At 34.5% G+C, this 12,614-nt stretch overlaps 2 protein-coding genes across 2 annotated transcripts; both read left to right on the plus strand.

Annotated features, from left to right (window-relative positions):
• The first annotated feature begins 856 nt into the window (after window positions 1-856).
• On the plus strand, window positions 857-3,043 carry LOC131065488 (LRR receptor-like serine/threonine-protein kinase FLS2). Its single transcript, XM_057999986.2, has one exon. It carries the CDS (start codon window positions 857-859, stop codon window positions 3,041-3,043), a length of 2,187 nt encoding a protein of 728 aa, XP_057855969.2.
• A 306-nt stretch (window positions 3,044-3,349) lies between these two features.
• LOC131065487 (putative leucine-rich repeat receptor-like serine/threonine-protein kinase At2g24130) lies at window positions 3,350-4,208 on the plus strand. The gene is made up of 2 exons (XM_057999985.2): window positions 3,350-3,647; window positions 3,757-4,208. Exons 1-2 carry the CDS (start codon window positions 3,350-3,352, stop codon window positions 4,206-4,208), a joined length of 750 nt encoding a protein of 249 aa, XP_057855968.2.
• The last annotated feature ends 8,406 nt before the right edge of the window (window positions 4,209-12,614 follow it).

Below are 12,614 nucleotides of genomic sequence, written 5' to 3' on the forward strand. Positions count from 1 at the left end.
GAGAAAAACTTTTAATTTTTTGTGGAACACAATATACTCGTGTCTTGGAAATAGACGAAGTCAAGATTGACTAGTATTAGAATTGGTGAAAGAAGTGACAGATGAAGATGAGGTGCACCTCTTTCTGTCAATTCTTGGGGTCTTCAAGTGTGCCTCTTTCTGTCAATTCTTGGTCTTAGTATTTCTGAATTTTTTTCAGTCTTGAATGAAGGTTTTTAATAATGTTTATGAAATTAAATAGTTTATTCTGTTTATTTTTGAAATCAAAGTATTTGTCATTATTGTAATTTTTTCTAGCGTATTTCAGAAGTTTGAATAAATAAATAAAAATTATCAATTCACAAATCAAAACAAATCTATGAAACCATCAAAAGATTGAACACACAGCACAAATCTATGAAACCATCAAAAGATTGAACACACAGCTAAGTAGAAAGATTGAAACAAATAAATCTTGATTAAACAATCTACAATTTTGTTATCCTTTCTTCTTCAAATAAATCAATCAAATCGATCCGATCCATCAAAGAAGGCACAATACACTTACTTGGAAGAACCTTGCCATGACTTATCATTGTTGAACATGACTTGGCAGCTTTCAAATAAGAATTCGGTAAGCCTGCTGACTACACACAAGCTTCGAAAGATTTACATATCTCACCTAGATTTTTTGTCAGTTGTATACCATTTTCCCAACTTTTCTTCAACGTACGAGAACACTCATTACCTTCCTGACCAGCCTAGACTTTGCTGTGACTTTTCACCCTTGGCAGCTTATAAAGAAGACTTAGGTGACCCTCCAGACAACACAGAGGCTTAGAGAGTTTGTTTGTTTGTCAGATTAAAAAAGATGAAAATGAAGACTGCTTTAGTTTGTTTCCTTCTCTTGTTTTTCTCTGCCACCTCCCAGCCATCTTCTCATTCTGATGAAGAAGCTCTTATGTCTTTTAAGAGTTCCCTCTCCCTCGACCCCCACAATTCTTTGTTCGATTGGTCTCCTCATCATTCCTTCTGCAATTTGACTGGCGTTATCTGCTCTTCTCATCATCAGCGTGTGGTTTCTTTGAATCTTACTGGTATGTCTTTACTTGGTCCAATCTCTCCTTTCATTGGCAATCTTTCTTTTCTTAGAGTACTCGATCTCAGGACTAACAGCTTCCAAGGCCAGATTCCCCCTCAGCTGGGGAGGCTTTATCGCCTTACAATACTTGGTATGGGTAGAAATGAATTGGAAGGTTCCATTCCATCCACTTTAGGAGATTGTAGTTCTTTGCAAAATCTTTCTCTGGCTTATAACAATCTGATGGGTAGCATCCCCTCCCAGCTTGGCCTTCTTCTGAATTTAAAGACCCTTTTCTTAGGGAAGAATCAATTGTCAGGTGCAATCCCATCTTTTTTAGGAAACATGTCCTCTTTAATTGACTTGGAGTTGGGAAAGAACAAATTTCATGGTGGTATTCCTGTTGAATTGGGTATGCTTTCCCAACTTAGTGTGCTTTATCTTCAAGATAACAACTTGACGGGCACAATCCCATCTTTCTTAGGAAACATGTCCTCTTTAACTGACTTGGACTTGTTTCAGAACAAACTCCATGGCAATATCCCTATTGAACTAGGTATGCTTACTCAGCTCAAAATAATTAATCTTGGGTTCAACAAATTGATAGGAGAAATTCCCATTGCCCTTTTCAACTGCACCCTTCTCCAAAATTTGGCATTGTCTAACAACCAATTAACTGGCCACATTTCTTCAGAGTTTGCCAAACTATCAAAGTTGCAACAACTACTATTGTGGGGAAACCAACTCAGTGGAAAAATTCCAATCTCCCTCTCTAATTGCACTCAACTTCAAAAACTAGAATTAGCCATGAACCAATTCAGTGGCAATGTGCCCCTAGAGTTTGGTAATTTGCACCAACTTCGAGAGCTTCATTTAGCCAGTAATCATCTTGTGAGTGGAAGAAAGGATTTGTCTATTCTAATGGCCTTAACTAATTGCTCATCTATGAATACTCTAGATTTGTCTCTAAATAATCTTGCTGGTGTTTTGCCCTCTTCTCTTGGCCAATTATCAAGCCAACTTTCTCTTTTAAAATTATTCTCAAACAACATCGAGGGAAACATACCAAGCAGCATTAGCAACCTAACAATGTTGGCATACTTAGACTTATCTTACAATCTTTTCAATGGAACTATTCCATCTTCACTTGGTCAATTTTCACATCTTGAAAGACTGTATCTTCAAGGAAACAATTTACATGGAAGTATTCCAAAATTGTTAGGGCAAGCAAAAAGTCTTGGGAAGTTAGAATTGAGTGAAAACATGCTTTCAAGTATAATTCCAAATAGTCTGGGTGATCTCCCACAATTAAGACGTCTTTATCTACATCACAATCAACTATCGGGGAGAATACCTAGTAGTTTAGGGGGATGCCAAACTTTGGAGTTGATAGACTTGTCTCACAACAAACTAAGAGGAAATATTCCCCCAGAGTTCTTGAGTCTTAAAAATCTCCAATTTTATTTCAACATTTCTAGCAATTTATTACAAGGTTCTCTTTTGGAGATGAGCAAGATGGCAATGGTCCAAGCAATAGATGTGTATGTCAACAACTTCTCAGGTGAAATTCCAATTGCACTATCAAGTTGCACAAATTTACAATATTTGAATCTTTCATGGAATTCATTCAATGGTACAATTCCAACAGCATTAGCAAATCTCAAAAACCTTGTGGACATTGATCTCTCTAGCAATAATTTGTCAGGTGTAATTCCAATGGCTTTCCAAGAGATGAAAACACTTCAACATATCAATCTTTCTTCAAATAGGTTAATAAGAGAGGTTCCAAAGGGAGGAGCCTTTGCAACACTTAATCAGTCAGCAATTGTAGGAAATCTTGGCCTTTGTGGCACATGGATAAAATTGTCACCATGCTCCAAAGATAAATTTTCATCTATCACTAAGAAGGCGATAATTCCTATTGTGGTTGGAATTACAATTTTCATCATGTCTTTGCTATTGTTTGCAATTTCCTATAGATAAAGAAATAGAAAGATACCCACTCTAAATGTGTGGCCCCCACAAATCTCATATGAAGAGCTTGTAGGTGCAACTAATGGATTCAATGAGGACAATCTTATAGGAATTGGTACTTTTGGATCCATTTACAAAGGGATTCTAAACAATGGTATAAATATTGTTGTTAAAGTTCTCAATTTGAAAGATGAAAATACTCTCCAAACTTTTAATAGAGAATGTAATGTGCTAAAAAGAGTTAGGCATCGCAATGTGATCAAAATCATTTCAGTTTGTTCCAACCTTGATTTTAAAGCATTGATTCTTCCATTCATGTCAAATGGAAGTTTGAGGAGATGGCTATATCCTGGAAGAGGAGATGAATGCCAATTAATTTTGGCTGACCGATTAAGAATAGCAAAAGAGATAGCACAAGGAATGGAATATCTACATCATCGTTGCTTTGTTCAAGTCATTCATTGTGACTTAAAGCCTGATAATGTATTGCTCGGGGATGATATGACTCCATATATATCAGACTTTGGCATTACTAAACTCTTGTTTGGGGCTTCAATGAACTCCTTGACTTCTACAAATGCACTAATGGGATCTACTGGCTATATTGCACCAGGTATAAATTTTGCATTATTCCAATATAATTTTTTATTTTTCATTTATTTTTAAATTGTATAAATATTTTATATGGTTTGAGAAATACTAATTGATGTATCATACTATAGAGTATGGAGTGGGTGGAAAGATTTCAACAAAAGGAGATTTATACAGCTATGGAATTCTACTTTTAGAGTTGTTGACCAGAAAGAGACCTACAGATGGCTTATTTATAGAAGGAACAAATCTACCAAAATGGGTAGATATGAACTTTCCAAATAATATCATAGAAGTTGTGGACACCAACCTACTTAGAGATGTTAAAGAATCAGAATCATCAATGATATTGTCATGCCTTACTCAATTTATGCAAGTAGGGTTGGCTTGCACAAGGGAGCTACCACAACAACGACCAAATATGATGGAGATAGTCAAAAGATTAGAAAAGATAAGAGTGGCATTTATTGGTGCACAATCATTGCAATTGCCCATAGATATTTTGTCTTTACTTGAGAGTACAAGTGATCTAAAAAACACTAGTTCTAAGAGGGATGAAAATTGGTCTACATCTACATTTTAGGACTAGACAATCAACTTGATAGCAACTACTTATTAAATTTTGGCTTGTTTATAATATTTTCATGTAAAAGAGATATTTTAAACTCACTATAAATAGATTTACAATATTGTGAGGTTATGAATTTAAGAAAGGTGTAGTACTTGAAAAAATCAAAATATTTAGAATGGCATGTAATTTTTGGTCATTTATAAGTCAAATAGTTATTATTTGACTATATGTTTAAAGAAATAGAAATAAATCCAAATAAAAAGAGTGATTTTTTTATACTTGGTGGTGTCTTCAATTTTTTTACAAAGGATTTATCTAACATTCTATTTGACAAGTGACATTACATGATGATATATTTATGTGATTATCCATGTGATTCTAATGATCATGGTTAGTACTCTTCATTGCATGTTGCACTAGCATGATTTTTTCTTGCAATGGTCAGAAGATCTTTTATGATTACCATGCTTAAATTCTATGCTTTTATGCTAACCTTGTTTGTGTTTATCCTAACAATGTGTAACTTATGTTAATAATGTATTCATCTTATTCTAATATGCTCTATAATTATTCTACATTTTCTCAATGCTTATCATCATGTTGTTACACATTTGTTTTTGCTATGAAATCCTTTATCTAGCATTCATGGCTACTTTCACTTGCTTTGTAGCCCTCATTGGAGGCAATGCTAGGGGGATAACATCAATTTCTACCATTTTATGTGCTTTTGCCATCATATCTTGCTATCTTCTTGTGTTGTCACATGAGAATATCCTTACATTCAAATATGGTTACTAAGTTTTCTAAGGTTTAAATCATTTTACATATATTGTATACTCTCATCCAAATTAATTGCATTATTTTAAGGCAATAAATTGGAGGGTAGGGTAGTCAAGGTTAATAATAGTCATTTTTATAGTGACTACCTCATGATTGATTCTATGCCATTTTCCAATGGTATCACATACTTTTTCTACTCTAAAACAATACCTATTTATGTTGTAGCCCCTGGGAAATATCTTTGTTCCATCCAAATTAGAATCTCTCTCCATTTTATTTTTTCGTTTTCTTTTTTTTCATAAACAACACATTTTCCTTAAATACCTATTGTTGGGAATATTGTCATTGAAGTCAAGAACACTCGTATGATATGTTGTCATTGATGTCAAAGATAATCAGTTAAGATTGTTAGAAGGTAATCACTGAAGTAATAGGTGTGCTCCATGCAAACACTCGAAGCTGTTATAGAAAATAAATAGAGAAATATTATGTTAGAAAACAACTCAAAATCAAGCAAACCAACAAAGACAGAAATCATGGTATCAATGCATTTCTTTTGAGAGACATTTTTAATAATGAGATTGATGATACTTTGGTTGAAGTAGATTAAATACACATCATTTAACTACATAAAAGATATAGTTATGTCTATATGTTGAACCTCATACATGTTTATCATACCAAGACAAAGTTCAAAGAACATTAAGGAGAGGCAATTATGGTAGCAACTATGGTAGAATTCATATTTATGAAGGCGGTAAGTATAATAGTCAACTTTCTAGACAGTTACAGTTATTTTGTGAACAAGTTATAAGTCTGAAGTATGCAGCGATTGCCAAGGGCTCAAGATTAACAAAGACGACAGTGGTTTTATGACCTGAAAATTCAAGTGACTATTGAATGTCAGGATAAACAAAGATATATCATATACATGGCATATATATGAAAATGAATATGCAGATATAAGGGATATCTTGCAGAAATAAAGAAAAATATTTGTGTGAAAGATAAAGCAGAATTTGTGGAGAAAGAGTATGTCTGTTAAGGAAGGTAATAGGAAAATTCATGAAGCATATGTGAGCAAATTTGTTGTAATTATTATAACAGTTTTATGAAGAACATAATTGTATATTTGAAAAGGAGACTTAGAGCTCTTGTGAAGACATTTTAAAGAAAAGCACAATAGTGTAAGTTGTGAAGAACAAGACCATTCATCATCCGTTGAGATAGCAAGATTGTTAAGATTGAAAATCAGATTTAAGTGAAGTGGGTTGGTGCTCACGATTTGAAGTGGGAGTTGGTGCTTCCAGTGGGTTGGTACTCACAAAATCAGATTTGAGAGTTGGTGTCTCTAGTGGCTTGGTGCTCACAAACAAACTTAGGGGTTGGTGTCTCTAGTAAGTTGGTGCCTACGAACATTGTAAAAGAAGATATTCATATAAAAGCATTGATTTGCCATGATTTTCTCCCATAAGAGTTTCCACGTATATATCTCGTGTTCTACTTGTGTTCATATTAGTTAGATCACATATGAATGTTGGTATGCAATGAATATGTTAATGAGATAAGTTATATACTTGTGATTGAAGTTAAAAAAGTTTAAATTGGTAAAATTTGTTAATATACTTGTTAAATCCCCCACTCTCAGTATATTATTGTTCTCTTCACTTATAAGATGATATTCATTGAATTTTTGTATTTTATTGCAAGCTTTAAGGCTTAGCACTCATTATATGGAAGCATGTACTGAAAAGCAACATCTTTATCCTTATTCATATAATTTTCAAGAATGTATGTATATTCAATTTTAAGGTGACTAAATTTGGTTTTAATTTTACATTCATTCTTATGGTAGTTCTCATGCAAGTCAAAGTGGGGACAAAATGTAGTGATTATTGGTGTGAACAAGGTGCTTTACCTAGCTAGTTCAACTAGTAGGTCATATTCACGCACATCTTTCTGGAAGTCTTAGTTGTCATGCGATCTTATCTTATCTTTGTTAAACTTTTTTGAATATTGTCATTGTTGTCATTGATGTCAAACCTAGTTCCCTGGTTGGACCGGAAGAGGCTTGTTGAGCAATAATAGAAGATAGGTATGTATGTGATATGTTGTAGTGAAGTATATATGATCTACTAGAGTCATTTCTGGAAGATTCTCTTCTCTGGAATCGTGTGTTTTGCTTATCATGGTTTGTATCTAGTTCTGGAATTAGCTGTGTGAATTCTGGTATCAGTTATATCAGTCATATTAATTGTATTTGTTTTTTATTAAAAAAATAGCGTTAACTAGGGCACTGACCCTTAACATTGTTAGAGACTATCAAAAAGACAAAACAAACCAAGGGAGCAAGCCCCTTTACAACAAATAGATCAAAAAACAAACTAGACCCAATTCAAGGAGGGGAAGAGACACCCAAGTCTTGAGAGGGAGAGGTTAGGACAAGGGGGGAAGACCTCCCCTTCCGCCTTCTACGAACCACAGTCCAAGAGATACAATCATTAGGACCAAGAGAGAGATCGGGTGGAAGTGATTCAGTAGAGTTGTGATCAGAAGTAGCAGCAGAGTGTTGTTGTAGAACCGCAACAGGAAGCTGAAAAATAATAGCAGATTGCAAGGTAGGTTGTCGAAGCAAAGCAGCACCAGAAGCAGGCTCAACAATAGTAGAACAAAGTTGTTGAATAGCAGTGAGAGGATCAGTGGAAGGTTCAACAGTAGTGAGAGGATCAGTAGAAGGTTCAACAACAGTGAGAAGCTCTTCATCATAGGAGGAAACATCATCCTCATGAGAGGAACAAGTAGTATCCAACGCATTGACATTCAGTTGTATCAGTTGTATTTGTTGTGTTGTTGAACATTCATGGAAATCTGTGGCATCTATATCTTAGAGTTGGGCGTTGTTGTGCTTATGGATTTGTATCTATGGATCCAATAGACCCTTGCGTTGTTCCAGAAATCAAGGTATATGTTTCAGTAAGTAAAATGTGTAAAGGAATCATGTAAAGGATCAAGTGAAGGCCAAATTTGTTATCATGTTTTTTGGTCGAGGCTTTATTAGATAACGTGTTGATCTGAGCATTGTGTAATTGTGTAAATCATTATGCTTGGCCGACATATTATCTTGGTATATGTGCTTACCGGTATATATATATAGAAGCTGTGTGAAATGAAGTAACAAGGGTGTGAAGGGTATGAGATTGAAGAAAGCAAAGTGTGTGCGGTATAGAAGAGTAAGAGGTGTGTGAGTGACGGAGTTGTGGACAACAGACTAGTTGTAGTAAGAGAAGAAGTGTATGAGCGAAGGAGTGTATAGCAAAGTTAGAGTGGACAGAATTGCGGTAATCCTTTACCGGATCTACTGCAAGTAGTTGGCTCGGTAGAGCAGTGTAGTAATCCCTTACCGAACTTGTTGTAGGTGATTGTAGACAATGGTATAGTGATCCCTTACCAAATCAATTGTGAATTATGTGAGTTGTTATTTCAGCTTAACTTGCAACTGAATTCATGCATTAGGAGATGCAATTTTTCCTAGTTCACTTACTTTCTATTGCAGTGAGCATTCCGATAGTGAGCCGCTTTTGTAGCTGGCAGTGAGCCACTTTTGTATATGTCAGTGATCCATCCGGTAGTGAGCCACCCCATTTTGTGAATACCATATAACTAGTTATATTATCTTGAGAGCTAACCCTCTTCGTGGTTTTTCTCATTTGATTTTTCCACATATAAAATCTAATGTTCATTTTGTGGTTGTGTTATTTGCTTATTTTGTATTTTTTGTTGATGAAATTGTTAAAGTTAAGTGACAAAAGTTTTATAAGTTTGGAAATAATGATTCACCCCCCCTCTCAGTATTTCGGTCCTTTCAACCAATTCAACAATCTTGTCATTACTTTTTGTGTCTCATGTCATAGGATTAATACACTTGTCATAGTCTTATTTAATCCTATCTCTCACCTTGTCTCTATAAAGCAAGACATTATGTGCATTGTTGTATCCATAATCAAGCAAACCATTCCCTTGTTGTATTTGCTTGTAGAAGGTTATTTTTGTTTTGTAGATGATCCTAGGGTGTGTGATCTCCCTATTAGCTCCTACATTGTATCATAGCTCTTGATCTGTAAACTCCATATCAAATATAATAGTGATTTAAGCATGAGATTTTTTGGATGCATTTTGACAAAAAATGGATCTCACCATTGAGTCTATAAGGCCAAAAAAACCTTTATTTTCATATATAACACTTTGATTCTGGAGATTGGAAAAATTTTGCCCATTTTTAGCAAAGGTTTATAGATTTGAAAAAAAAATCATACATCATATGAAATATGTACAATCATACAAATTTATAATGTATATCTTGATCATATAGGTTTACAAGCATCATCCAACAATCAATAGGTGCAAAAGGTATATTCGAGTGCATATTCTTCATTTGATAAAATATTATATTGTCTATACAGACAACACATTAAGCCTACATCACCTACGAACTACTTTGTCAACAATTTTTTAAATTATTTTTATTATTTTGCACTTGTTTAGGTGACCTCGATTATCTCTCAGTTACTGACTTAGGTCCTCTAAGTAGTCCTTAGTGCTAAACCCCAACCCAGATAACCGACAACACGACCCTTAGTAGCCACCTTCGCCCATTCAACCCGCTCCAACACTCCACTATGCCCCTCATCATGTAACCAACAAGCACCCAAGCTCAAGGGAGGCTATTTTTTTTTTCTTTTTAGAAACTTTTTTTTTTAATCAAGTTCTGCCTAGGGGGCAGTACCCATTATATTTCCTTCAAAAAAACCTTACAAAGGGTGAAGGAGATGAACTCCTTTGGCTACATCCCACATGGATCAATTATACAAATACTTAATCTCATTGCCCATAGCCACCAACCTATCCCCTACTCCATCAGGAAAGAGATCAACATTTTTCTGGAGGAAAGCTTCCAACCTTTCCATGTTATTCTCCTTAACAATGTCTGCCTTGAAAATGGACCAGGCCTTCTGCATCTTCTTCTTCTTCCCTTCCGCCTGCAAGCCAAAATACCCCAGCATACAACCATCTGCCGGGCTAGAGACTATCTCGTCCAAGGCTCCCATTACGTCAAGATATATACCTTCCTCCACTGTCCTGCACAGGATACCATTGGCTGAGATGGGGTGGCCCAGCACCTGAATAATTCGCTGAAACAGATCTTCCATCAGATGACCATCGTGAACATGACACCCAACCCAATAGTCAGGGCCCAAAATGTCTACCACCGTGTCTTTCTCCTGCTCGTTGGCCTTTTTAAACAAACGCTCCACCTGTTCCTCGAGCGTTTCCTCCAACCCAACGATCTTGCTGCATTTGCAGACAATTCCTAGATGATTCACCATTCTTCCGAGTGTAGTTCTTTTTAGAAACTTTACCAACACTAGACTATAACTTTTGGTCCAAGAGTTAGATTTTTGCAATCAATATATTGTTGGAAAGATGCTTCTATGTGGTGTGAGTCTCAAGCTCTATTTCTTCTAATGATACATTTTTTGTTGTTTGAAGTCAAATATCCCATTTGGACCTCTATGCTCATAATTTTGTGTCAACTTATCCACTTTTTGTGATTCTTGCGACATTGAAAAGGTATTGAGGATCTTCTTCACTTTATTTGTGCACTTTTTCCAAAGTTAACCTTATGTATCTTTTACTCAATTTTTTGCAGTATATTGTCTAACTGTCTCTCTTAGTGCATATTTCCCTCATAGTAGAATCAAGTCCGTTTGAGCTCATTAGGAATTCATCACAATTATCACACATGAAAAGTCAAAATGCAAAGGTTGCTCATATCCAAGAGTTTGCCGTCTACTTTAGGTGATCATCAACCTGAATGCACTAGGCATGAGATATTTTCTCACAAGAACAAATGTGATGAGGCCATGTGCTTGATTGCATTGCATGTTTCTAATTTGTTATTCCACAATAAGGAGTGCACTATACCAAAGCAAGTATGGAATAAGTACAAAGATTTTTTGGTACAATTAGTGAATTTTGTGCTTCATAAATAGAGGAAGAATTGACATCTCTTTCTCTTGATACATTTCCTACCATTGAGGATAATTTGGTGAAGTTTAAATCTTTTAGATCTCAATTGCCTAGTTGTTGGAAAGATAAATAAGGAATGTATATTCTTGATTTTGTCTAAGTTAGAAGGGTCGCTAGGAGCCTTTTCTTCTACCTTTTATTCCATCATGGATACCTAAGTTGAATCATTTATCATGCCTTTTTTTGAGATATTTTGTGAACTTTTGACTAGATAGCAAGCTAAGCTAATCCAATTATATGGGTAAAAACACAAACCTATGTTACACTTCTACAAAGGAAGTGGCCAACACAGCTAAAATTATTTAACTTCAACCACATAAAAGTGACATTTCTAAATTGAATTTCAAAACAATGAAACCGATGAAATCTTGAAATATTAATGACATTTATGTTTGTTAATTTTAAAAAAAGGTTCAAATATAGATTTTTTATTGCTGAAAAATTAGGGGTTGTAGTCGGTGTCACAAAAAAAAATGAAAAACATACATATTTTTTCCTAATTTTAATTTTCCAAATTGATGACATATATATGCAATAATAAAAAAAATTTAAAAAAATCGATGTATGTTTTTCTCGTAATAAAATTTTTAAGTCCAACATAGCTGAATTTGGTAGTTTTCATTTGACGTCATCTTTTGTCTATTAAATTTATCATTATCAAAAAAAAAATTAAACCCTTTTGGAAAACATTCTCTCATTTAGTGAAAAATATATTTTGTAAAAAAATTTAATATTTTAATTTTTTTTTTAATTTCAAATCAGCCTCTTCTCGAACTTAAAAAACCTACTTGCAATGTTTAAAAAATAAAAAATATTAAAATTAATCAAAACATTAAAAAAAAAAAAAAAGTCCATATTCCTAATTTAAGCTCTACAAAAGGGTATTTTTTCAATTTTTGTAAAAATATTATACAGCAAAAGTGGAAAGTTTTAGAAATGCAAAAAAAATGGTGATTTGGTTGCCACATCACATGACGCATAGACATGTTCAATTGAAATAGGTTCGGGCGAACTAATTCCAACCGAACTTATTGTGTAGAAAATAGACTATATCAGTCAAACTTATTTAGTTGGCCTCAAGTGTAACACAACAGTGCGCTTTAGCCCATATGCACTTCCCAGATTGTGGGCATCATTAGCACAAACACCTAAATAAAAAGGAAAGAAGATACCCAAAACTAAGATCAAATCTAGTGAGCCTCCCACCTCTTCCAAAAGGGATAAATTTAAGGAGAGACGTATATGTGCACATTGCAAAAGCCAAGAGCATGATGAACACAATTATTATAAAAAATAATTAGAAGAATTGAAGCACCCCCTTCAAGAGCATAATATTGCATTGCCTTCAATATCCTCTAGTTCACCTTATTCTTCTAAACCATCATCACCCACAAAGCTAGGGGCATTAGGATTTGCTAATGGAGTTGAAAAGATTAAAGGTAAATCAATTTTTGCATTTGCAAACTCTAAGTCTAGTAGATGGATTCTTAACTATGAAGCTTATCATCAAATGGATTCTCGACTGGATCTATTCTCATAATTAGTGAAAGA

The sequence above is a fragment of the Cryptomeria japonica genome, chromosome 4, assembly GCF_030272615.1.
Source record: "Cryptomeria japonica chromosome 4, Sugi_1.0, whole genome shotgun sequence".
Lineage (NCBI taxonomy): Eukaryota > Viridiplantae > Streptophyta > Pinopsida > Cupressales > Cupressaceae > Cryptomeria > Cryptomeria japonica.